At 35.3% G+C, this 25806-nt stretch overlaps 2 protein-coding genes across 4 annotated transcripts in view; one reads left to right on the forward strand and one right to left on the reverse strand.

The window, feature by feature from the left end:
- Nucleotides 1–3980, reverse strand: part of cers6 (ceramide synthase 6) — a 36906-nt gene extending 32926 nt beyond the window's left edge. Inside the window, exons 1-2 of the mRNA XM_042764290.1 lie at nt 3606–3980; nt 2–107 (exon numbers count right to left, since the gene is read on the reverse strand). Coding sequence (XP_042620224.1) covers nt 2–107; nt 3606–3775 — 276 coding nt within the window. The 5' untranslated portion in view covers nt 3776–3980. The remainder of the gene's footprint in view (nt 1; nt 108–3605) is intronic.
- A 3216-nt stretch (nt 3981–7196) lies between these two features.
- LOC109047701 (STE20/SPS1-related proline-alanine-rich protein kinase-like) overlaps nt 7197–25806 on the forward strand; it is a 58327-nt gene continuing 39717 nt past the window's right edge. For all 3 annotated transcript variants that reach the window (XR_006160865.1, XM_042764291.1, XM_042764292.1), the window contains exons 1-10: nt 7197–7453; nt 12782–12894; nt 16117–16225; nt 16465–16606; nt 17782–17837; nt 19390–19499; nt 20731–20832; nt 22616–22749; nt 23042–23090; nt 23204–23269. Coding sequence is in view for 2 of the 3 variants with exons in the window: in XM_042764291.1 (XP_042620225.1) it covers nt 7348–7453; nt 12782–12894; nt 16117–16225; nt 16465–16606; nt 17782–17837; nt 19390–19499; nt 20731–20832; nt 22616–22749; nt 23042–23090; nt 23204–23269 (987 nt within the window). In the remaining variant the exon portion in view is untranslated. The remainder of the gene's footprint in view (nt 7454–12781; nt 12895–16116; nt 16226–16464; nt 16607–17781; nt 17838–19389; nt 19500–20730; nt 20833–22615; nt 22750–23041; nt 23091–23203; nt 23270–25806) is intronic.

Consider the following 25806-nt stretch of genomic DNA (forward strand, 5'->3'; position numbering starts at 1 on the left):
CCTTGGTGATGGCAGTGAAGACCTTCTCCAGAATGGCGTTGGGCTGAGCCTTCTGCGGCCCGTTGGCCTGGATTTTCAGACCTAGTGCACATGGCCTTGCAATAAACCTAAAACAACCCATAACAAAGAACGCTTTATTAGATTTATATCTTGTAATACCAATGCCTGCTAACTTAATTCCGTATGTCTGACAGGCTGCATTAAAAATCAATATTCAAAGGGAACCTCCGAGTTAAAAACCACAGCGTGCAGCTAAAGAAATCCTCCTGTTTGCAATCACTGCGGCCGTCTTGCAAAATCTTCAGAGAGGGGCCGTTAACACCACACAGACCAGGTGTAAGTATTTTGTGTTTTGTGAAGGTCTGATAAACATGTGTGCATTAGGAAATAAACAGCGACTGTGTTACAGTAGGTATTGTCATGCTAATGTGATTATGTCTAGTTGATCTGATAATGAGAATGTTAAAAGAAGAAACATTTCACGGGTCATTGCTACTGTGCAGTACATTTTCATATCCTCATCTCAATTTAAATATTAAACTCACTATTTATGAAAGCCCTATTTCGTTTTCTTTTATCACAATATCAGTGATGTGAACAAATCATATAATTTCTTCGAGCGGATTATATTCTTGTCCAACTTCTCAAATGATGCCTGACAGTTTCTTAAATATTTCAAATAAAACAGAGCAATAGCCCATATTTGAGAAGCAGTTCATAGATTTTTCTGTTCCCAAAAATTAAGCTCTAAAAACATTTTGCTAATGTTCCCAATAACTGCAGCATATCAGCATATCAGAATGATTTCTGAAGATCACATGACACTGAAGACTGGAGTAATGATGCTGAAAATTCAGCTTTGATCACAGGAATAAATTACATTTTAAAATATATTACAATAGAAACAGCTATTTTAAGATGAAATAATATTTTACAATATTAAAGGCAGCTTTGGTTCAAGCATAAGAAACCACTATATATATATATATATATATGCAAGAATGCTCCAAACTTGTCTCTAAGTCTGGGCACAGAAAGTAAGATGTCACAAATGGAGGTGACAGCAGACAGTTTTAATGAGCTTTTGCCACTTAATTAATAATCTCATGCAATTAAGAGCCCTCACATGATGAAAATGCAATTGAGTGCAGAAAGTGCTCTAGAAATGATTCTTCTCTAAAGCTGAAGAGCTGTGATAAGGTTATGGGTGGACCGATTGATTTGCGGCCTGCGCTCTGTTTGCTTTTGTGGGGCTGAAATGCCATAAATGGGCTGTTGCTCATCATAAAAATTTAGAGCGATTGTGCAACGCAGGAGGATGGAAGAGGATGTTTGTACTTCAGATAACGTGTCCTTTCAAGTCAAGCCACAGTGAAGACCACGAGGGCTTTTATCAACAAGTTAGGGTTAGGCGCTGATGGCTTTTTATTATTTTGCACAAGTTTTGCTGTATGTAAAGTCAGATCCAAAGGTTTCAGCTGGTCCAGAACTGACTGGACACACGGGTGAAACTTCTACACTCACTTTGATAATAAAAAAACATTTTAGAAGATCCGTCTTCCTCCCTAGACACAATCCCAGAGGAGACCCTGGCAGTATATTTCACCTCCTAACTATGAAGACCCAAATTCAGCTGGAGAGATCTGAAGAACTCTGTCAGATGAAGGTGAAGAGCAGATGGTCTGGGGCATACATAAACACAAAACCTGACACTGCGCTGTCCCGCGGGGAATATGTCAAAGTTGCTGCTTTTGTGCATTGAAAGGCAACACATTTTCAGATGTCAAAGCTCATAATAGCGCAAAATGAATGTTTAAGTTCTATAACTCACTGAAAAGCATGATATCATGTGCACAGTGACTGGTTTTATCAACTAATCTCAAGCATACGACTGCAATATAGAGGAGACCGGGGCTAGTTGTCACATGAGGAAAAGGCTTTACTGTATGTAAGTAACTAGTCATAAGTCCAAATGCACAAAAGCTTGTTTTTCTAGCAGCGGTTTTGTTTGTTGGTTGCAAACCTAATACTGGTTCTGGACAAAACTGAAGAAAAAAAAAGGTTTGTATTATGGAATTATTTTGACTGTTCAACAAGGTTTGGGTGCATCTCCCACTTTCACTTTCAACATCAGGTGCAAAAATAATGTGTCCATTAATATAAATATAATATATTTATAAATATAAGTAAGAATTAAGAGTTCACATCATTGAATAAATGAATGGAGACTGCAAAAAATAAAAAAATAATTAAAAAAACCCGCTTCATCTATTAAATTGTCACCACAGTCAAAACAGAAATATAAGATTACTTCATTTTTTATATAACAAATGCTATAATTGAAGGAAATTATGTTAAAATCGCAAATAACATATTTTCAATGTATATGAGTTGACATATCATGATTGGACACAAAATATAAGTATGATTATAATACACTATTATATAAACATATTCAAAAGTCTGAGGTCAATATAATTTATATATATATATATATATATATATATATATATAGATAGATAGATAGATAGATAGATAGATATTATTTTTTTATTTATTTTAATATATTTAAAATGTTTTAAAATAAATATTTACATTTAAAAAAATGTTTTTTTGTACTTTGTATTCATCAAAGAATCCTGAAAAAAGAAAATGTATCAAAATGTTCCTCAAAAAACAGCTTCAGCAGCTTTACGGCAACAGGAATTAATTACATTTTAAAATATATTAAAACTGAAAACATTTGTACTCATTTTCACAATATTACTATTTTTTTACTGTTTTTTTGATTAAATAAATGCAGCCTTGGTGAGTACAATAAACATCTTATTTTTTTATTAACAAATAAAAACATTATTATTATTATTATTACTATTTTTGTTTTTTTATTACTGTTTTTTAATCCTATACTTCAAAGCTGGTGAAATATGGCTGAAAAAAGATGTTTACATGCTCCACAGCTATTGAAATATTCCTGTATCGATATAATCAGCATATTCAAAATGTAGGTCAAGAGATTCTTAAAAATGTAGGCCATGACGTTTCTGTCAATGTTTGTAAATATTTTACACAAGTTGACCCAAAGGTCTGATTAATGCAAGCATATGCCAGTCACCAGCTTGGACGGGTTTCTAGAATATTTCTAATGCATGATAGGAAACATATTAAACTCTTTTTTTTTTTGCTTTACATAGTAATTGTTTTACAGTTTTTGTGCTGTAAATGACAAGCTCCCTTTGTGACAACTTACCCCATACAGAAGTGTGACAACATGCCCCAGTGCTGGGAATCAGTGAAGATTCTCAAACTTTAGATTTGCTATATAAAAGCATTCCGTTACCAAAACAAAACTCGACTGCACACCTAAGAATTATCTACACTCCAAAGAAAGGCACTGACCTACTTTCATCACTACTATTATTTCAGGAGATGGGCCATACTGGGGTCCTGTCATTGTCCTAATTCATGCAAGCATTTAGTGACAATGTCCCATCATCATTATCATCATCATAATCATCAGCTGGGGATGAACCCTGAGCGAAACATCTTCAGCAGTGATGATGATGGTGATGGTGATGATGATGAAGATGTGACACTGGACGTACCTCTCAAAGACCAGCCGGATCATAAACATGCAGAATGCTAAGGGACACGCCAGATACAGGTCCTCGGCTTGCGGGAAGGTGGACTCGTCTGTGTTCTTCAAGTCAGCCCAGGTTACGTTGTGCGGGAGCCAGAACCTCTCGTTCCAGAACCACGCCAGGATTCCTGCCATTTCCAGCGGATCTGAAGTCTCCACGCCCGCGCTGATGTGCAATCAATGGCCGACGCGGCTTGCGACGCTCTTTCTCGGCTGATCTTTGCAGGTCCAGTGTGGTGATGATGATGATGATGATGTTGGTGATGATGGAATCAGGTTTTGCACCGCCCGTTTGGGTTGCGAGTCTCGTCTCTCCGATGTAGGGAAGTAGAAAGTGCCCGACACGCTCCGCCTACGCGACGCTGATTGGTCCGTGCGCCTGTCAATCAAAAAGCCTCGCTTAAAGGAACAGTTCAGGCAGAAATTAATATTATTTTCATTATTTTCATCAAAAACACAAAATTTCACCCCCCCTCCAAAAAAAAAAAAAAAAACATTATTTTTAAATTAATATTTACACTTTTTTTTTTTTTTTTTTTTTAAGAGTTCATGCAGACCAAGTCATTATTAGAGGAATTAAAAGTATCTAAAATGTACTGTATATATTAGAAAACTTTATAAATTCAACAACTTTTTACTTATGCTCTTATTCTATTAACGGTGTGTTTAAAGTGAGCACATGACGTAATGGGTCCAACTTACATATGTATATATATTTCAGGATGTGGTGCATCATTGGGAATAATAAGTTTGGATCTAAAATAAACCGCTTTCAAAATAAGTGGTCTCTTGGCTTAACTTGCCCCCAGTGTGGGGTAAATTGACCCTATAGGGAGAGGGCAAGTTGAGCCACAAGGAGTTAAACTGTGCCATTGATTATGCTGAAGTAAAACTTCACCTCGTGCTATATCAAAGGAAGAGAAATTCAATAAAATGACTTCTTAAAATCTATGTGTGCACCTTGTGATGGACTGGCCATCCATCCAGGGTTTTCCTCGCCTGTGGCTCAAGATGTTGGGTTAGGATCCAGCTCCCCACGACCATAATAAGGACAAAGAGGTTTGGATAATAGAATGGATGGATGGCTGACTTCTGAAAAGTTTTATTTGAAGATACAATTCACAACTTTGAAGGCATTTTTATTTTTAATTACAAATTTCAGAGCAAAATAAAGTTACAATTGAAGAATTAAACAAACAACAAAAAACAGACTGCAATTGTGACCTCACAAAACTGGGCTGACTGAACTTAACATCACACTTATAGATGGTGCAGGGAAATACAATTTCATAAAAACTTCAATGGCCAATTATTATAAACATGCAGGGCCTATTTGAAATTGTACAATTTTCAGAACAAAACCAAGTTCAAAACAAAGACCAAAATCAAAAATGTTTAAAATGAACGACGTAGGCTAAAATGTAGAATTACAGTACGATTTACAGTACAATTAAAAATTTACAATTTACAGTAACACTTTATAATCAGGGGTGAGCCACTGGCTCAACTAACTTACCCCTGGACTTTTGGCTCAAATGACCATTTTAACGAACTTGAATCATGCAGCAGTTTAGAGCTAACGTCATTCTAAATAGCCTCATGTTATAACAAATACAAACATATGCATGATATATTTTTTTTAGATTTGTCTGTAATTGTTCAAACACAAGAAGCATGAGTCCTTGAACATAAAAAAATCCCTTTTTATTTTCAACTTGAATGTAGTTACTTATTCCATGGGCTTCTCTCTGTCACAGAGTTAGTAAGATGGTTAACTCTTCATATATTTGTGTGTAACAAGATTAACTTCCTCACAGGCTCAAATCACCCCACTCTCTCCTACTATGGTAGCCTACAAAAGTATATAATAAGTATATATCGTTTTCATTTTTTAGTCATTTTGATATGTGCTTTTTCTGTACAATTTGTTTTATTTATATATTTTTTAATTTGTTCTGTTTTGGTTTTAATGTGTTCTAACAAGAAAACAACCATGCTGCACATTTTCATCTGTAATTTTAATAATGATTTATTATTATTTATTTTGATAATAATATTTGTTTTTATTTTGTAATCTTATATAAAAAGTATATATAGTCATCAAAATAAAAGCAAACTCCACAGGGCCACCAGGCCACCTTTCCTGGTCGCTTTATCTGTCAAAGCTTATGTAATTGCGCCACCTGCTGGGCGACGCATGGCTACTGCAGTGCTGCTGTTTCTGTTTTTACTTCGTTCAGGTTTTACAGAGAGAGAGAGAGAGAGTGAATCCAAATAAAGATTGTATCGTAAGCTATATATAATTCTTGCGGAATTCTTTATTCATGAAGCCAAATTCATCAAGACCCGACTTCTTTTAAAAATCTTTTTAAGCGAAGTGGGGAAGATGGTTATGAATGGTTATTTGTTGTATAGGCTGTTGACACATTGTGGGGGGAAAAAATCACTGATCTGTAATGTTCTCTATTATAGATCAGTGGTAACATTTTTATTAAAGTGTTTCACAGAGGTAGGCTATTATTCATGAGAGAGAGAGAGAGAGAGAGGGAGAGAGAGAGAGAGAGAGAGAGAGAGAGAGAGAGAGAGAGAGATCATCAGTCATGAAGGCTGAAGAGATTGATTCATCTTAAAATTCTTTCATAACAGTAGAATATATGAAATATCAGCCTTTACATTTTGAGAATAAATAAATAAATAAATAAATAAATAAATAAATAAATAAATAAATGCAACCCAATGAAACAGGGAAACTTTTATTGGCGCAAACATACTAAGATACGACTTGATCATGAATATTAATTAGGCTACCTAACGTCACTGAACCATAGACTGTAAAAAAAAGGTTTACCAAGCAACGTCATAAGCTACGCTTTCGCTGAGTAAACAGGAATAATTAATATCTATAACCTTTTGCAATAGATCATCACTATTATATATATAAAAGCTTTGCTCATGAATATTAATTTTAGGGATGATGTATATATATCATCAGGCCTAAAATTAATATTCATGAGCAAAGCTTTTGCTTTAGTAGGATAAGCTCTTACGAACCATGGTGCAGAACTTGGACTATGAACACATGACTATTTTTTATACGTACACAAAATAATAAATAAATAAACAAATAAACCATGGAGATGGAAAAAAAGTTATTCAAAGCATTAAAATCTTTACAAATATTTACAAAATGTACAACAATGTTACAATGTTTTTTAGGCATTGTTGAACTTGTGTCTTTGAGAGACCTCCGTATTTATATTTATGTGTACTAAATTTAGCTCAAAAATCTGAAAACAGTAATAAATAAACTCAATAATAAATAAATAAATAAAAACAGGATGGGGTTTAAAATACGCTCACTCAACTAAACTGATGAATAAATGAACGAATGGATTAATTAAAAAATAAATAAATAAATAAATGAAACTACATAACGAAAATCACCAAACTACGTAACCACGGCCAACTTTATATTCATAAGCTACTTAATATTCAAAAAAAAAAAACGCGTTACGCTGTAGTGACATCAGCGCGCCGAAATGAATATTCATGAGCTCAGCCCTCGCTGTAGTAGGATTCGCGAAGTGTCTCTCCGGATGTGTTCATCACAGGCGGCAGTGATCCAGCAGCAGCAGCAGCAGCAGCAGCGGTGAGGTGAGGTGAGGTGAGGTGAGCGAGTGAGAGAGAGCGACTCTCTCAGCAGCATCATGGCGGAGCAGAGCGACTCCCCGGCGGCCGGCCAAGCCTCGCAGCCGGCGCTCACCACCAGCTGGCCCATAGTCAAGGAGGCGTACGAGCTCCAGGAGGTGATCGGTGGGTAGCTGCAGATGGATTTGAGCCCGTCATTGGCTGTAGTTTGTTGCTTTGGTTTGGGCCTACCGGCTTTTTCTCCATCTGCACCGGCCGATGACAGTAAAGGGGCGGTCACACTAGACTTTGAACGTGCAAAATTTTTTCGGACACCGCTGCGAATATGGGCGGGAGCAGGTTAACGGTCTCCCCTCAGTTATCACAACATGGATTAATGTGCTTGTACTGTGCCTTTTGCGACGGCGTCGAAAGCGTTTTATTATATTTTACTCTCTGTCTGTCTCTCTCTATCTCTATATAATACATACACACTAAGCAATAAAAAAATGATAAAATGTGTCCTCATTCAAATGTACCATCTATTCCTGTTTCCACTCACACCACGAACCATGCAGCTTTTTTTTTTTAATAATCTTTTAAAGATGTATTATATAAAATAGGATGCTGCGCTAAGGCTAAAATTAGCGCTTCCTTAATTTTTGAATTTCTGTACAGAGAGGTCACGCAGTGACGTATTGATATTCCACTGATCCCCCGTCTTCACGTGATGCGAATTCGCAGGTCAGAGTTCACCAAATTTGAACCTTGGAACGCAGCGAAATGCGAAATTTTTCGCATGATCTTGCGTTTCCGGTCTGCCGCATTCGCATGCGTATGAATGGAAGTCAATGGAACGAAAAGTGCAGTGTGACCGCCCCTTAATGCAATGCGGATGTGACAAGCGAAGCTTCCTATCATATGTTTCGCAGCTATTAGATGTAATGACAGCGCGCGTGTGATGAGCGACGATGCCTTTCAATAGCACGTGTCCAGTGAGACATCAGGCTGCTGTGACGTGTACAGTAAAGGTGCTGCTGTTATACACAGGGAAGGTTATTTTGATTAAAAAGTGCAGCCAAGTTTCAGGGGTTTGAAGTTGATGCATTGCGCAGGCTGGCGGATATTTAACAAAACACTAATAGCAGTGACAACGAGACTCGTTATTATGCCTCGACATATTGTAAGCTATTAATATTCTGAGTGTGTAGGGCATGTGTGCATCTTATCGCCACTTGCACTGTCTGTGAGATTCAAAGGTGTCATTTGCTGCATGCGATGAGTTAGCGCTCGTCTCACGACGCCCTCTGCTGCTCAGACCGAGCACTTCTCATTTCTCAGAAGTGTATTTAGTCTTTAATGATTCAAAAAGTTCTTCACAAAGAAATAAACAGCAGTTTACAGAAACTGAATTACAGTGACACATCTATATAGTCTACGTCACTTAAGCACATTGACATTAGATATATCAATTTATGTATTTCATGTTTATGCTTTGTAAAGTGCTTTAAACACTGACTAATGTACATATACTTATTTTTAGAATTTATATGTATATTTTATATGACACAGCACATATTAACCCTGTAAAGCCTGACAAATATTAGTCATAATCTAACTGAATGGAACAATTTATTGAAACTTCTGACTATATATATATATATATATATATATATATATATATATATATATATATATATATATATGATATTCAAATGCCCAAGCTGGGCAAAAATATGCAGTTTCGTGCGGATGCTGATATATATATGGATGAGATTCTGATGGCTTGTATTGTAAATCAGTGAGATCTTTATAACAGTATAACAGACTCCTTACATAAAATGATATAAATATCAGCCAGCACTCTATATCTCACGATAACATGTTTTAGTTAGATGATATTTAAATGAGTTTTTGGATCAAAGCTTTTATTGTGGAACTCAAAGCATTAGTGCAAATCAGTATAACAATGATTGAAAGATGAACAAATAAACGTAAACCTGATGATCATATTTAGTACTAACATTTTAACATGATAAAAAAAAAAAAACGATTTATGGAAAATCAAGTAAATCAATGCTGCTTCAATCCAGTGTGTGTTCATCTTGAAATATTACTAACTAACTATATCAAATTTATTCTTATGTTAAGATGTTAGTTTAAAATTTTAAGTTTAAAATTTCTATGATTTTTTTTTCACTGTTTGTAAACAACTTTTTGTCTTCGCTAGTTGAACGGTTAATAAGAGGCCGTAAACGCATGCACAATAATTATAGCAAAAATCTATGCAACAATTTTCATTTTAAGAGTGAACTTTTCCTAATAATCAACAGCTATTATTTAATGACGTTTTTCCTTATCTGTTTTTTTTTTTCATTCACTGACATTTTGCTGCATTCTCAAATCTATAAAAGTTGGGCTCAAATTGAGGCGGCTGATATAGATGGACCCACTGCCTGCAGACATGAGGCTCCCAAAGTAAATAAAGACAGAAACACAGAGGGCCGTCTTCGGTGCTGTGAGCGCAGGGAGGTTGAGATGCCTGTTAAAGCAGTATGCTATCAGCTCAGATAAGAGCTAGCATTACCGGAGAGCTTCTCTATAGTTTCTGTGCACGTCTTCTGCTAATCGGTGTGGCGCGTGGTCAGAACCCCCTCCTTATCTGTCAGCCGCAGTTGGCAGAGAGTCACACACTCTTACGGTGTGAATAGCAGCACTGCGTTTGTGTTTATAGTCACAAATGTGATGTGTCATATCTCAGCAATTGGCTATTAGTGCATTAAATGTCTAGATAATGTGTTATGTTTCAAACAGGCTTAGTGAAATTGCACACCTCCTTTTCAAATGCATTTGAATAGATAGATTAATTGTTGTCAGTATTGCATTATAAGCATGAAAAAATATGAGCATGATTACTTAATGTATAATTACCTAGCTATATGCATGCTACAGTTCAAAAGTTTAGGATCAGTAAGTCTTTTTTATTTTTTATTTAATACTTTTATTAATCTAAAATGCATTAAATAGATCAAAAGTGACACTTAATACATTCATAATGTTACAAAAGATTTCTGTTTCAAATAAACACTGTTCTTTTGAACTTTACATTCTTCAAAGAATCCTGAAAAAAATACAGTATCACAGTTTCCACAAAAATATTAAACCTAACATCGATAATAAGAAATGAGCAGCAAATCAGTATATTAGAATGATTTCTGAAGGATCATGTGACACTGAAGACTGGAGTAATGATGCTGAAAATTCAGATTTGATCACAGGAATAAATTACAGTTTAAAATATATTTAATTAGAAAACAGTTATTTGAGATTGTAATAATATTTCACAATATTACGTTATTAAGTTATTACAAACACATTGTTTAAAAAAACAACAACCACAAACTTTTGAATGGTATTGTACTGTTTATAAATGGATCAGATTATATAAGGAAGTATTATACATTTTATTAATATACAGTATAATTATTAAATTATTTAATAAAAAATATTTAATTATTTTAAATAATAAAAAAAAATTAAATGCATGTATAATATATTATAATTGCATAAGTAAAATATATATAATAAAGATAATTATAATAATTTATTACTATATAATATAATATGATTTGTGGTCAACAAATGTGGCTTTTTCAATATTTAGAGAGAATGGTAGCTACTGGCCATTAAACACAATGCTGTAATAGACCTACAGTCACAGGAAAAAGTATGTGAACCCATGGAGTTTCATTTTGTCTCACTTCTCAGTTCAGAGCGTGGTTTTGTATGAAGATGCTACTACCTCCTAAGGAAACTCGTTTCAGACACGAACACGTCATGTCTACTGATCAAATTTAAGTGGATTTATTTAGGCATAACCAAGTGAATGTTTAATGCCTACAATGCTTATTTCACAGTAGAAATTGAATCATAAGTTCAAAAATGGATAACTGACTGCATGCACTGGATCGTAGGGATATCACAGACATTAAAGCAACTTTCAAAAACCAAAAGAGAGCTCAGCACACCTCAGATTGAAACTTGTTTACTCGCAAGCTGAAAAAGGGTTACGAAATCATCTCTGCATGTTGTCAACACATGGTAAAACAAACTGTCTATAAATGGAGAAAGCTGCAAAGAGGAAGCCACTGCTGTCCAAAAAAGCATTGCTGCATGTCAAAAATGTACAAAAAGTCGAATGGACAGCTTACTGTCATGGAGGGGAACATTTATTCCCAGATTTATAAGATTTAGTCCATTTAGCAGGAGCCTGAAGTCCATCTGTCTGTGATACACCACTTTGAGTGACCCAGTCTGAGTCCTGACCTGACATGCTTTAACATGACCCAGAGAGATAGATAACCTTTAAATATTGCAGAACTGAAACCGTTTTGTTTAAAAGAGGTTAATGCAGGGCCAGCACAAGCTCAACAGCTGCTCAACAGCCACTCCCACTTCAGTGTCACAAATTAAACATGATCTTTAAGATCTTTATGATCTTTAAAAATTAAATCTCTCTCTGCCCTGACTGTGCTGTCGTTCTTGGCGACTACCTAGGTCACCTATACAGTATGCATGCACCGGCTCTGGGTTAATGCTCCCGAAGAAAGGCCAGTTGGGTTCACATACTCATTCCACTCACGCAGTGTGTTTGTAAAGACATGAAGTCGTTTGTATTGGTATTTGTTTAAGCAGACTGTGTTTGTCTGTTGCTGATGAGTTGATTGAGGATTAGATCAAATTTACATGGTAAATCCAAGGGTTCAAATACTTTTCCTTGAAGCTGGATTAAATAGAATCTAATGATTGCAAATAAAATGCACGCAAATTGCAGAATTTAAATTTAATTGAATCATGCTTAGGGGTTTTTTGCATAATATTTACTCGCTAAAAAAAATATCAGATTTTATGCCCAAGGCGATCAACAGATTTTTGCAACTGAATAGGCGAAATAACCACTTCTGTTATTCTTCAGATAATATCCATAAACAATAATAACTAATATATAAATTAGCATATTAATATGTTTTCTGAAGGATCATGTGACACTGAAGACTGCAGTGATGGCTGCTGAAAATTCAGCTTTGTTTGCATCACAGGAACACACACACACACACACACACACACACACACACACACACACACACACACACACACACACACACACACACACACACACAGCATGTATTAAATAATATTTACAACATGTAATAATTGAAAATAAAAATGGATAAATTGAATTTCAATTGTAATTGATTTAGATACAGGAAAATAACCACTTAAAATTGCAAACGTATTGCATGCAATTTGTCTCTGTTACAGTAAAGCTGCTTATCACAGCGTCACACACGTCTGTTATCAATCCTATAAGCACATCATATGATCAGCTGCACCTGCTGTGCACAAGCTTTTATATTCCAGAGGGCATGTTTACTGTTTGCCTTTCATTTAGAATAATGTCTTTGACACAGCGTGTGCTTTGTTCATTAGAGACGTGTACACTGTGTTTTGTAGGTAGCGGAGCCACAGCAGTCGTCCAGGCAGCGCTTTGTAGCCCTCGACAGGAGCGTGTGGCCATCAAGAGAATCAACCTGGAGAAATGCCAGACCAGCATGGATGAGCTGTTGGTGAGGAACAACATAAAAACAGCTTTGTCTACTCATGCAAATTCTGCCATACACATGCATATGCATATAAACATGCACGCTTCCATTACATGGAAATACAATTAGTTACAGGTAAATTGCAATTTGGTCTTTTGAACAGCCTGACTGGCCTGGGCAGACATTGGACAGACATCTTTTGGCTCCATTTTCCCCATTTGTTTTCATCATAGGCATTTAACAATAATCTTAAAGTAGTAGTTCACCAAAAAATTAAATAATAACCCAGGCCATACAAGATGTAGATGAGTTTGTTTCTTCATCAGATTTGGAGAAATGTAGCATTGCATCACTTGCACACCAATGGATCCTCTGCAGTGAATGGGTGCCGTCAGAATGAGAGTCCAAACAGCTGATAAAAACATCACAAGTAATCCACACAGTTCCAGTCCATCAGTTAACATCTTGTGAAGTGAAAATCAGCATGTTTTTAAGAAACAAATCTTCTCTCTCTATTACTTTCTCCAATGGTGAGCGTGTGATGTAATGTTAAATTTCTCTAGAAGTTTAGAGTAAATTTTATTAAAAAGTGCTGTAATAAGTTTTTGACTCTACTAAAGCATAAAAATACCATAATATATTTGCAGATATTTAAGAAACATGCTAAGTTAACATACTTGTTTATCTGAAAAACAATGCTACTGTCAGTTATTCTTCTTTGAAAATGTGTGTTCCGGGCCGGAAAGTAGGTCTCTGTTTTGGTTTGTGAAACTCGCCCACTTACAGTTTACCCAACTGCATTTCAGCACCCCGGGTTGCCAGTTGGCGGGAAACACAGTGTATTTCATTTCATTCATGGAAGCCGGCAAACGAAAGGGGTCAGAGCGTCAATCTGGCAACCTGCATCTGCTTCAAGTCTGAGGAGGAGGGACCGGGTGAAAAAAAACTCTCTCCAATATTTTGAATTTGGACTGCAATACCTAGTTCAACCACTCGGTGTCAATCCTACATACAGCACCTTTAAGAAATTAGTATGTTTTTCTGCAATGATGCGTTAAATTAAAAGTAACCTTAAAGACATTTTAAAATGTTACAAATGTTATCTATTTTAAATAAATTACGTTTTTTGACATTTTTATTCATCAAAGAATCCTGAAAAAAAAACAAAAAAAAACTGTATCATAGTTTCTACCAAAAAAGTTAAGCAGCGCAACTGCTTTCAACATTAATAATCATAATAAATGTTTCTTGAGCAGCAAATCAGCATATTAGAATGATTTCTGAAGGATCATGTGACACTGAAGACTGCAGTAATGATGCTGAAAATTCAATTTTGATCACAGGAATAAATTACATTTTAAAATATATTCAAATAGAAAAGTTATTTTAAATTGTAAAAACATTTCACAATATTAGTTACTGTTTTTAATTATCAAAAAAATGCAGCCTTGGTGAACAAAAAGATAAGAAAATATTTAAAAAACATAAAAAATAAAAAAGTATCAATTTCAAACTTTTGAATATAGTGTATACAAATGTAAATATTGGTTGATTCTTTTATATCATTCTCAATGCTTCATGGGATTGGACAATTGCCTCTAAACTCTTGCTGCAAAGTTTTATATTAGAAATTAATTTTCAATTATTTAAACAATCAATTTAAAACCATCCTGACTTAATGCTTCTATAAAAGCATATAATATTGTTTCATCTTAAAAAAAATTAATTTCTTCAACAAACACTTCACATTTAATGATTTTGAATGAATAAATGACTTCTTAATTTGCATGTGTAAGTCAATAAATCATTAATCACAATTATCGGTGTGATAATTAATCATTAGCCAACATTTTTCATTTTGACTGCCCTAGTTTTTCAAAAATGTCAGAGACACACATACTTCATGCTTCTCTCATAGAGTGCGCTTTCCCTACTGTAATCATTTACACACACACACACACACACACACACACACACACACACACACACACACACACACACACACACACACACACACACACACACACACACACACACACACACACACACACACACACACACACACCCAGCAGGCCTCTGACTCCAACACTCACGACTGAGTTGTTTTCCATTGATCTTTGTTTTGGTGCAGTGAGATTGGAAACTGATGGTTTGATTAATGACTTTTCTGTCACGAAAACAAGTTTATTCCCGGAGATGGGATTCTGCTATAAACATCTCCCAGATTTACTCTCAAATTGGCTGACACAGAAATATGGTTGGTGTAAATCTATACTGAACCTAATTCACTTTTTCAATTTTCTTCAGGTTTGCATCCTGTGGTCCTTTTATTAAAGCCTTATATTATTGGCATATGTGAAATGACTTTATCAGTTGTATTCATGCTTAGATGCACAAGCTAAACAGGGTTATGAGTTCTGCTTCGAAATAAACTGAAAAACCGCATCAATATTGAAGCATTGATTCCACTGCAGATTTCAAGGATAAAAATTTGTCTGTTGTGTTCACAAATGAAGTTTCCTTATTAGTAATCCTTATAAGTATAAAAATTGCTGTATATTATCATATTTATAACAATCTTCCTTTTTCTTTTCAACCAAAGATTCTAAATGTTTAATGTAAGTTAAAAATTACACTAAAAATCAAATGTTTTACTAATCATTTTCATGTAATTTACACTAATATAACAAAATAGGGACATAACAGAAAAATGTACATGCTCATTTTTGCTAAAACATTTAAATCATTTACACAGAAAAATACATTTTTGAATAATGAATTGTTGAATCAAATTGAATCAAATAATTGAAATGCACAGTGATTCCAGTCCATGGTTGAAAAACTTTTTAATTAATTAAAGGTCATACAGTAATTTTTACCTTCATTTATAAATAATTAAAAAAAATAATAATATGCAGTTTTGAAGAATAGAGTTTTTTTCCAATATGATAATGAAATTTAGAGGAAAAATGTGTAATTGTTATTTACATGTTTTATCAAAATAAATAAAAATAATAGTCATAAACATGGGCTTAAATTTCTTCTTCTTTTAAATTATGGCCTGGCCTTTTTCTTAATGGACTTTGCGAGATTCATTCTATTAGTGAACACTGTCTATTATAAATCGGTTCAAGAGCTTCTCTGTTTCTGCCATTACAATTACTTTGATGTGCATGCATTATAAAGCACATGGACATTATTAAAGACATGCATTATAAAGCTAGACACCTCCATCTGTCTCCACAGAAAGAGATTCAAGCCATGAGCCAGTGTAACCATCCCAACGTGGTCACCTACTACACTTCCTTTGTTGTGAAGGATGAACTTTGGCTGGTCATGAAGCTCCTGAGTGGAGGTGAGAAAAATCTTTTCTATTAACTATGGACATGTTCATTTTCATGTGATGTTTCATTTGTGTTTTATTTCTTTAAAGTAAATGTGACTTGATTTAATGTTATCTATTTTTCGAATGCATTAACATTCATATAATTGATATGTCCAAATACTATTTTTGGCTACTGTATGTGTTATATGCATATATATTTTTTAGATTTTAAGTTTTTTGTGTGTTTACAAAGCGTTTTATTCATCCAGGATCAGTGTTAGACATCATAAAGCACACGTTCAGCAAAGGAGAGCATAAAAACGGTGTCCTAGATGAATCTACAATAGCAACCATTTTGAAGGAAGTACTGGAAGGATTAGATTATCTACACAAAAATGGGCAGATTCACAGGTAAGGAAAAATGGCGGGTCATTTTGCATGCCTTTCAGGCTGTCTGTCTTTGTTTAAAGGAATAGTTCACCCAAAAATAAAAGTGAGCTGAAAACACACTCATCTTCAGTTCATCTTAAAGATTTGGATTTGTATAAATGTAGCATTGCATCACTTGCTCACCAATGGATCCTCTGCAGTGAATGGGTGCCGTCAGAATGAGACTCCAAACAGCTGATAAAAACATCACAGTAATCCACAGCACTCCAGTCCATCAGTTAACATCTGGTGAAGTGAAAACCTGCGAGTTTGTAATACATAAATCCATCTTTAAGACGTCTTTTATCTTTAGTTTCTGGTTAAAATACAAGTCCTATAGTCATAATATTGCTTTCTCCAATGAAAATGTCATCTTGTCTGAATCAGGAGAGAAATATGCACAGATCAAGCACTGTTTAGAAGTGAAAAAAACGTTCTAAACAAATATGTGGGTAGATTTTATTGTGAGAGGACAGCAGGAGATGGACTTATTCACTGGACTGGAGTAGGGTTGCAAAAAGGTGGAAAATTTCCAGTAAATTTCGGAAACATTCCAGAAATTTTGGAAACTTTCCAGGATTTTTTTTTTTGGAATATTCCAGGGATTTTTGGAAAGTTTCCGGAAATTTACTGGAATTTTCCACCCCTTTGCAACCCTAGGTATGGATGACTTGTGGATTATTGTGATGTTTTTATCAACTGTTTGGGTTTGACGGCACCCATTCACTGCAGAGGATCCATTGGTGAGCAAGTGATGGAATGCTACATTTCTCTGAATCTGATGAAGAAACAAACTTATCTACATCTTGGATGGCCTGAGGTAAATTTAAGCACATTTTCATTTTTGGGCGAACTGTTCCTTTAAGTGTACATCTCTTTGTCCAAATAAGATGCTAAGTGGGGCAGACTTTATGCTGATAGTCAAACATCTGTTTTTGCGAGACTAGTGTAACATATGATTTAATTAAGTTCCTCTGCATGTTAAGTGCTGGAAAATACTAATGAGGTCTTTACCCTCCAGGCCATCACTGCTGTAATAATGGTCTTAAAAAATTCATAAACATGCAGATTCATTCTTTAGCCACTGGCATTATTGTTAATGTTTAAGATTATAATAAACCGTGACATGGATGTGCTTTGTCTCGGTTTGACCTCAGGGACGTGAAGGCTGGTAATATTCTACTGGGAGAAGATGGATCGGTGCAGATCGCAGGTTTGGAGCTTTGCTTGACTTTGACTTTGCTGAAATTTGTAGATTTTCTGAAATGTTTTGATCCTTTTTTGTTGTCTTAGTATTAGTAAGTTAACCAACAACATCTTGGCATTTAACATCTCCAGACTTTTCCATCGGGCAGTTAAATATTAGATGGGCTTGACAACAAATCCGCAGCTTGCAAATACGTGCTTCATCTTATTTCACATGCAAAGTCAACATTTACATAGACATCTTAAAGAAACTGCCTCAAAAAACCTGCCTGTTTAATTACAGGAGTAAGATAGCAGGTAAAATGGTCATGAAAAACTAAATTAGGGCTTTATAAGTGGACCCCGGGGGAAAAATAAATAAATAAATAATTTGATATACACACATATATATATATATATATATATATATATATATATATATATATATATATATATATTTATGACTCAGAATATATTTAAAAATTCTCTGTTGCTCTTAATTGATTTTGACCAATGCATTCTTAATTCAGTTCCATAATTATTTCAGCTCTTTAATGAGTAATTTATGGCCATGAGGTAATTAAGCTTTCTTAAAAAAAAATAAAATAAAATAAAAATCCTTAAAAAATCCTGCTTTAATTAATATTGGTTGTCAATTTAAAAAGCAACAGTTATGGGCCTTTAGAGAGCTTATATTGCTTTTTAAAGCTTGGTAATTAACTTTAATTATGCTTACTGTAAAAGCAATAACCTAGCAGTGATTTAATGAGTCCGTAAAGCCACTTTAATTTTTTTTTTTTTTAATTTTCTTTCATTGAGGTTAATTACAGTATGGTTTGATTATTAAAAGATAATATATTCCCCACTTTTGTTCTCCGTTTAATTTTGTTTTATGAATTTGTGTGTTAGAACCACATAAAGGAGAGCAGAAAAACAGGCCAGAGACACACTGATGGTAGTGTGGAGAAGTGTTAAATTCCTGAAATGGGGCTTTTTCCGTCCCTGAGGGGAAACTGGCTGATTGAGTTCTAGAATATTGATCGGTTTTATGTAACAGGGGTTTCCAATAGTGACCTTAGCTCTCCTCTGTTCAGATTGAACTTCAAATCAGAGAATTTTCTATTGAAATGTTTGACAGACAGTTTTTAAATTTAGAAAACCGTTTTAAACATACAGGGTCTCTCTCTCTCTCTCACACACACACACACACACACACACACACACACACACACACACACACACACACACACACACACATTTTTGATTGTTGAAAGCACAGTAGATGTTTGACACAAATGGAAATAAAGCTGTGAAAGGTAGACATACAGTCTTTTCAAAAGGTTGCTCTGTCAAAATATAATAGTTCACATCTATATTTTTTGGAAAGGCATATTTTCACTGACTTATATACAGTACACAAAGGTATGAGACTATACAACCAATTTATCAGACTGTATGTCTGTCATTCATTTTCATGCATGTCAGATTTTTCATTAAAAACATTTACTTTCCAGCTGTCAGATGATTTTGCAGTAGATGTTATTTGAGGGTATGATGAGGTTTTTAATCATTCTCTATAGATTTCGGAGTGAGCGCTTTTCTGGCCACCGGTGGAGATGTCACTAGACACAAAGTAAGGAAAACATTTGTGGGGACCCCATGCTGGATGGCCCCGGAGGTGATGGAGCAGGTCAGTTTACTCAGAGGGCCAACATTAAACATGTACAAGTGGATCTGTTTCAAAAACCTAGCGAGCTGTCTACATAGACAGCATTTTAAATCATTAAAAATAGATGCACACTCAACACGAAGTCTGGTGCTGATAGCCTTGTGGGCAGCGTGCCAACATATAGTGCCTATGCGCAACGGGAGTCCCGAGTTCGAATCCTGGCTTGAGGACCTTTCCCAATCCAGCCCCGACCCCCTTCTTTCTCTCACTTTGCGCTTTCTGCCAGCTCTACACTGTCCTATGATAAGAAAGGCAAAAACGCCTAAAATAAATCTTTAACAAAACAAAAACAACATGAAGACTGTTCTAGAAGTTTAGTAAATACTAAGATACCCTGTTTTGGCCTAAATAAAAGCTAAAACTAAAGCAGCATTACATGTATTGTTATAAGACACAGGGCAATCCCATAATGCATTTCTTGACAAACTCAATGTCATAACCCAACCAAGACGGTGGACAAAGAAATGTTGATTATAATTATTATTCATTCAATACTGAAAAGTTTAAATACAAAATAGTTGAAACTACACTACTGTTATAACCTATTTTTAAACGAAGTCTCTTCTGCTCACCAAGGCTGCATTTATTTGATCAAAAATACAGTAAAAACAGCAATACCTGTTATAACTGTTTTCTATTATTAATATATTTTCTAATGTAGTTTATTCCTGTGATGCAATGCTGAATTTCCAGCATCATTACTCCAGTCTTCTGTGTCACATGATCCTTTAGAAATCATTCTAATATTCTGATTTGCTGCTCGAGAAACATTTCTTATTATTATGAATGTTGAAAACAATTGTGCTGCTTCATATTTTCAGCCCAATGTTTTTGTGTTCTGTTCATTTTTTGTGATTTGAGTATTATGCGGTTAGATCAGTGATATGCTTACTGAATCAGTTGAAGCAAAGTTGCTGCCTAAGAAGAAAGACACTCCACCAATGTGTATCTGTCATCTACTGTAAATATGATGGATCTTGGCACCATGAGAGTGTTAATAGCTAGACTATTTTCTATGAGCTTTTCCGATACTATGAATGATTAATAACCATTCAACTATTTTAGTGCAGATCATAGAGATTGTTAATAATTGGATATCTGCTATAAAAAAAAACAGCTGTTTATGATTGGTGTGGGTCATAGTCTGTCATCCCATCATCTGATGATCTGCTAGCATGTCATGTGACCGCAGGTACGGGGTTATGACTTCAAAGCTGACATTTGGAGTTTCGGAATCACTGCCATTGAACTCGCGACAGGATCTGCACCTTATCATCGCTACCCCCCTATGAAGGTAACACAACGACTGTCTGTGACTATTCATGCTGTGTGTTTGTGAAAACGTACCTGTTTTCATAACCTTTTTTAATTATGTAATTATAGCAGTTACGCAAAGTAAATCAAGTGTTGGTGATTTATTTTATTTGTCTGTGCTGCAGATATTACATGTATACTAAATGAAAGCAAAGCCTGTGCAGTTGAACCGTATCTAATGGGGTTTTACAAAGCCATCCATCGTCCCAGGCTCAGCAGGCACCAACTAAAAGAATAGATCATCCAGAATGAAAATGATCATTATTTATACTTTGATCTGTTTAGGCTTTCTTTCCTAAAATTGAAAAGGAAATGTTTTGCTGTTTATTCTGTCTAATGTTCTATTTAACAATGTTCTGTCTATTTATTATAGATATATCCATCCATCCATCCATCCATCCATTCTATCATTCTGTTGTTCCTTCCATCCATACATCCAACAAGTCTATAATTCTTTTGTTCTATCCATGCATACATCTATACATCCAATAAATCAAATCTGCCATTCTGTCATTCCTTCCATCCATCCATCCATTCATTCATCCATTCATTTATCCATCCATGAAATCTTCCATTCTGTCCATCCATCCATCAGTCCATCCATCCAATCTACCATTCTGTCGTTACATCATTATCATCCATCCATCCATCCATTTATCCATCATCCATCCATACATCCATCTGTCATTCCATCCATCCATCCATCCATCCATCCATCCATCCAATCTACCATCCTGTCCATCCATCCATCCATCCATCCATCCAACCAACCAACAATCCACCATTCTGTCGTTCCATCATCAATCAATCCATCCATTCAGTCTACCATTCTGTTGTTCCATCCATCCATCCATCGTTTATTGTTCTGTTGTTCCATCCATCCATCCATCCATCCATCCAATCTACCATTCTGTCCATCCATCCATCCATCCATCCATCCATCCATCCATCCATCCATCCATTAAAGTTGCAGTCGGTAACTTTTGGGGCTCGCGTCTGGCGGAAGAACATTGTAGCCGGAGCTACTTCTCTCCAATATAAACAAAATCCACCACCCCCGGCTTTTCTGCTCCAATCAGCGCAGGGCTGTGCCACAGTGTTGTTTTGGTCTTATCCTGAATAAAAAATATATATAATGAGCAAGTACATCATGAATCCATTTTCCAAACCGTGTTTTTGTCTTATCCTGAATCACTACGGTACACCTATAATAAGTGTTTATATTCTGACTATTTTAGTCTGGTTGGGGTCAGCAATGCTGCAGAGTAGCACAGTACCTGCGTGACTCGCCATAGATGTAAACAGAGAGAAGTAGCTCCGGCTACAATGTTCTTCCACCAGACGCGAGCCCCAAAAGTTACCGACTGCAGCTTCAAATCTACCATTCTGTCCATCCATCCATCCATCCATCCATCCATCCATACATCCATCCATCAAACCAATCCTCTATTCCGTCCGTCCATCCATCCATCCATCCATCCATCCATCCATCCATCCATCCAATCCACCATTCTGTCGTTCCATCATTAATCAATCATCCATCCATCCAATCCACCATTCTGTCGTTCCATCATTAATCAATCATCCATCCATCCAATCTACCATTCTGTTGTTCCATCCATCCATCCATATGATGTTGTTTTATATGATGTAGTTCTGAATCTGTCGTTTGTTCTTTCGATCTGTCGTTCACTCTATCTACTGTTCGTTCCATTGTTCTATCTATTTATTTTTATATCTGATGGCTTCCTGCTGTTTTGCAGGTTTTAATGCTCACGCTGCAGAACGATCCTCCAACCTTGGAGACTGGGATTGAGGACAAAGAGATGCTTAAGAAGTATGGGAAATCGTTTAGAAAACTTATATCCTTGTGCCTTCAGAAGGACCCTGCAAAGAGGTAATTTGAATTGGCAAACCTGCCTTATTTGTTCACACAAATGAGTAAATCTGTGTCCAAAAATGCTGAATGGTGTGCAGTCTGCAAAAGTTTCCTTGCATGACTGGAAGTTTCAGCAGAGGCCTTAATACTAGAAACAAACATATTGATTTGAATTGTGTATATTATTGACTAGTAAAAATCTGAACTATTGGCCCAGCCTGGCCAGGACAAAAAAGTCCTTATTGTTGAGTCTTGAAATGTGGACCTGTCTGAAAATGTCAGCATCAAGCTCTGTTTCTCATCTCCACAGGCCCACTGCAGCCGAGCTTTTGAAATGTAAATTTTTCCAAAAGGCTAAGGTACGGCAATATACTCTGCATCCATACTTCAAATGCTTTAACCAGTGCTTCACAGTGGTCTTTTACTGATATATGTTATGATATATTTTTCCCCTCTTGCCTCTGTGTTGTAGAATCGAGAGTACTTGATTGAAAAGCTGCTTAGTAAAGGACCAAATATAAGCCAAAGAGCCAAAAAGGTAACGCTTTCTCATTCTTCCTCATGCGTTTGAGGGTATTTTCTCCCACAGGCCAGATGGGTCTCTGTGCTCTCATGTTCAGTAAAGTGCTTTCTATATTGATTACACAGTATGGCTGCTTTTGATTGAGGGATTGGAAGCTGTAATGTTTCTCACTGCAGGACATCTGCTCTTAACACTCACTGAGTGTCTCTCTGGCTGCTAAAATACCAAATGCACTCTAACCTATTACAGTAAGAGCCGTTCATGCATGGACTCTGTCCCTCAGTTTGATCCTTTGTTTCTCTCTGCCACTGTGTTTGTTGCAGATCCATCTGTTGTTCTATCTATCTATCTATCTATCTATCTATCTATCTATCTATCTATCTATCTATCTATCTATCTATCTATCTATCTGTCTGTCTGTCTGTCTGCCTTACCTACCTATCCTGTCTGTCTGTCTGTCTGTCTGTCTGTCTGTCTGTCTATCTATCTATCTATCTATCTATCTATCTATCTATTTAAAAAGCTATCTTTCTGCAAGAAAATCTTTCTTTCTGCAATCATTCTATCTATCTATCTATCTATCTATCTATCTATCTATCTATCTATCTATCTATCTATCTATCTATCTATCTATCTATCTATCTATCTATCTATCTATCTATCTGTCTGTCTGTCTGTCTGTCTGTCTGTCGTTCACTGTCTGTCTTCATTCTATCTATCTATCTATCTGTCTGTCTGTCTGTCTGTCTGTCTGTCATTCACTGTCTGTCTTCTATCTATCTATCTATCTATCTATCTATCTATCTGTCTGTCTGTCTGTCTGTCTGTCTGTCGTTCACTGTCTGTCTTCATTCTATCTATCTATCTATCTGTCTGTCTGTCTGTCTGTCTGTCAGTCATTCTATCTATCTATCTATCTATCTATCGTTCTATCTATCGTTCTATCTATCGTTCTATCTATCGTTCTATCTTTCTATCTATCATTCTATCACTCTATTTGAGCTATTTTTTAGTTTTATGTATTACTGTGAATTAAATTAAACTGAATTTAATTTTAATTCTTCTTCTTTATATTTAAATTTGCATTTCTGTCCTGCATCATGGTCATGCATTTTTTACACTTCGTCAACATGCAGCAACACACCCTCCCCTCTAAATCTGATTGCGTGTACGGTGTGTTTCCTTACTAAGCAGGTGGTGTCAAATTAATTCGCGCTGAATGAAGGAGTTGCTTCAGTTCGTGCCTTAAGCAGACACCTAATGTCTGATGAGCTATGAAGAAAAATGGGCTTTAATGCAGGCAACAGTGAGCTGCGTTTAAACAGCCGTTTGCATGCAGGCCACATGTGCCGTAATGCTGCTGTGTTGGGACAGATAGGGTGGCTATCATCACCCCGCACCTCCAGCTCACTAAATGAATGAGAGAAATGGCAGCTAAAGAGCTCCGCACATCCATCCATTAAGGAGAAGGTTCAGAATGTCCCGGTGGAGGTGGAGGCTGTGACACTGATAGTCTGAAATGATGGAGGGCTGCTGGTGTTGTGTTGAGGTGCCGCCGACAGAATGAGGGAAATATGCTGTGCATATATAGAATATTTCCAAAGATTTTGCTGGTGATTCAGTTCTTCATCGTCTTGCAAGTCATAAGATGTTTTAATAGCATCTCTGATTTATTAAACTTATTAATCTATAAGTAAAACTTTAAAATGTTTTCATGACAAATATATGCACTTTTTATTAGTAAGTACTAGTGTAATATTGGTGCATATAAATGTTAAATTTAAATGTTAACAAATATTGCCTTGATTATTTTATTGTATTTATTTATTTATTTTTAATTTGCATTAAACATTTTGAATCTATTTAGCTAGAATGACTATTTGGTTAAAATGATAGTTCTTTGATTTTATTATTATTATTATTTTTTCATATTGGCTGTTTATTAGTACTTATAAAGCACATATTCTACATCCCTAATCCTATCCAATACCTAAACTTAACAACTACCTTACTAACTATTAATAAGTAGTTTAGGAGTTTATTGAGCCAAAAGTCATAGTTAATAGTGAGAACTGGATCTTAAAATAAAATGTGACCAAAAACATTTATAAAACTGTAATATAAACTATAATACAACAATGATAATATATATATAGCGAGTATATGTATATATAATTTGTTAATATTTTGAAATAGTTATTTTTATATTTTCTTTCTTCATTTTAATTTTTTAAACATTTTTTATTTTATTTTTTTTATTTCTGATAATCTTTATTTAATTCAAGCCCCCCCCCCCTATTAGGGCTGGGTGATTTTTCTGAATTTATCGATGAATTGTTCTATTTGTCCAAGTGATGAATTGTCCAAAATTAAAAAAAATTTTAATTGAGGAATCACGATTTTTAATAAAAAATAATAGCAAAAATTGTATACAATTAGTCACGTTGACAATATGCTATTGATAACAGTTAAGAGAAAAAAGTTCAACTTGAAGCAGTGGAAAGAAGCAGAACAGTGGAATGCAAAAAAACAAAAAACAAATACTGTATGTC

This window comes from Cyprinus carpio, chromosome A9 (assembly GCF_018340385.1).
Source record: "Cyprinus carpio isolate SPL01 chromosome A9, ASM1834038v1, whole genome shotgun sequence".
Taxonomy (NCBI): domain Eukaryota; kingdom Metazoa; phylum Chordata; class Actinopteri; order Cypriniformes; family Cyprinidae; genus Cyprinus; species Cyprinus carpio.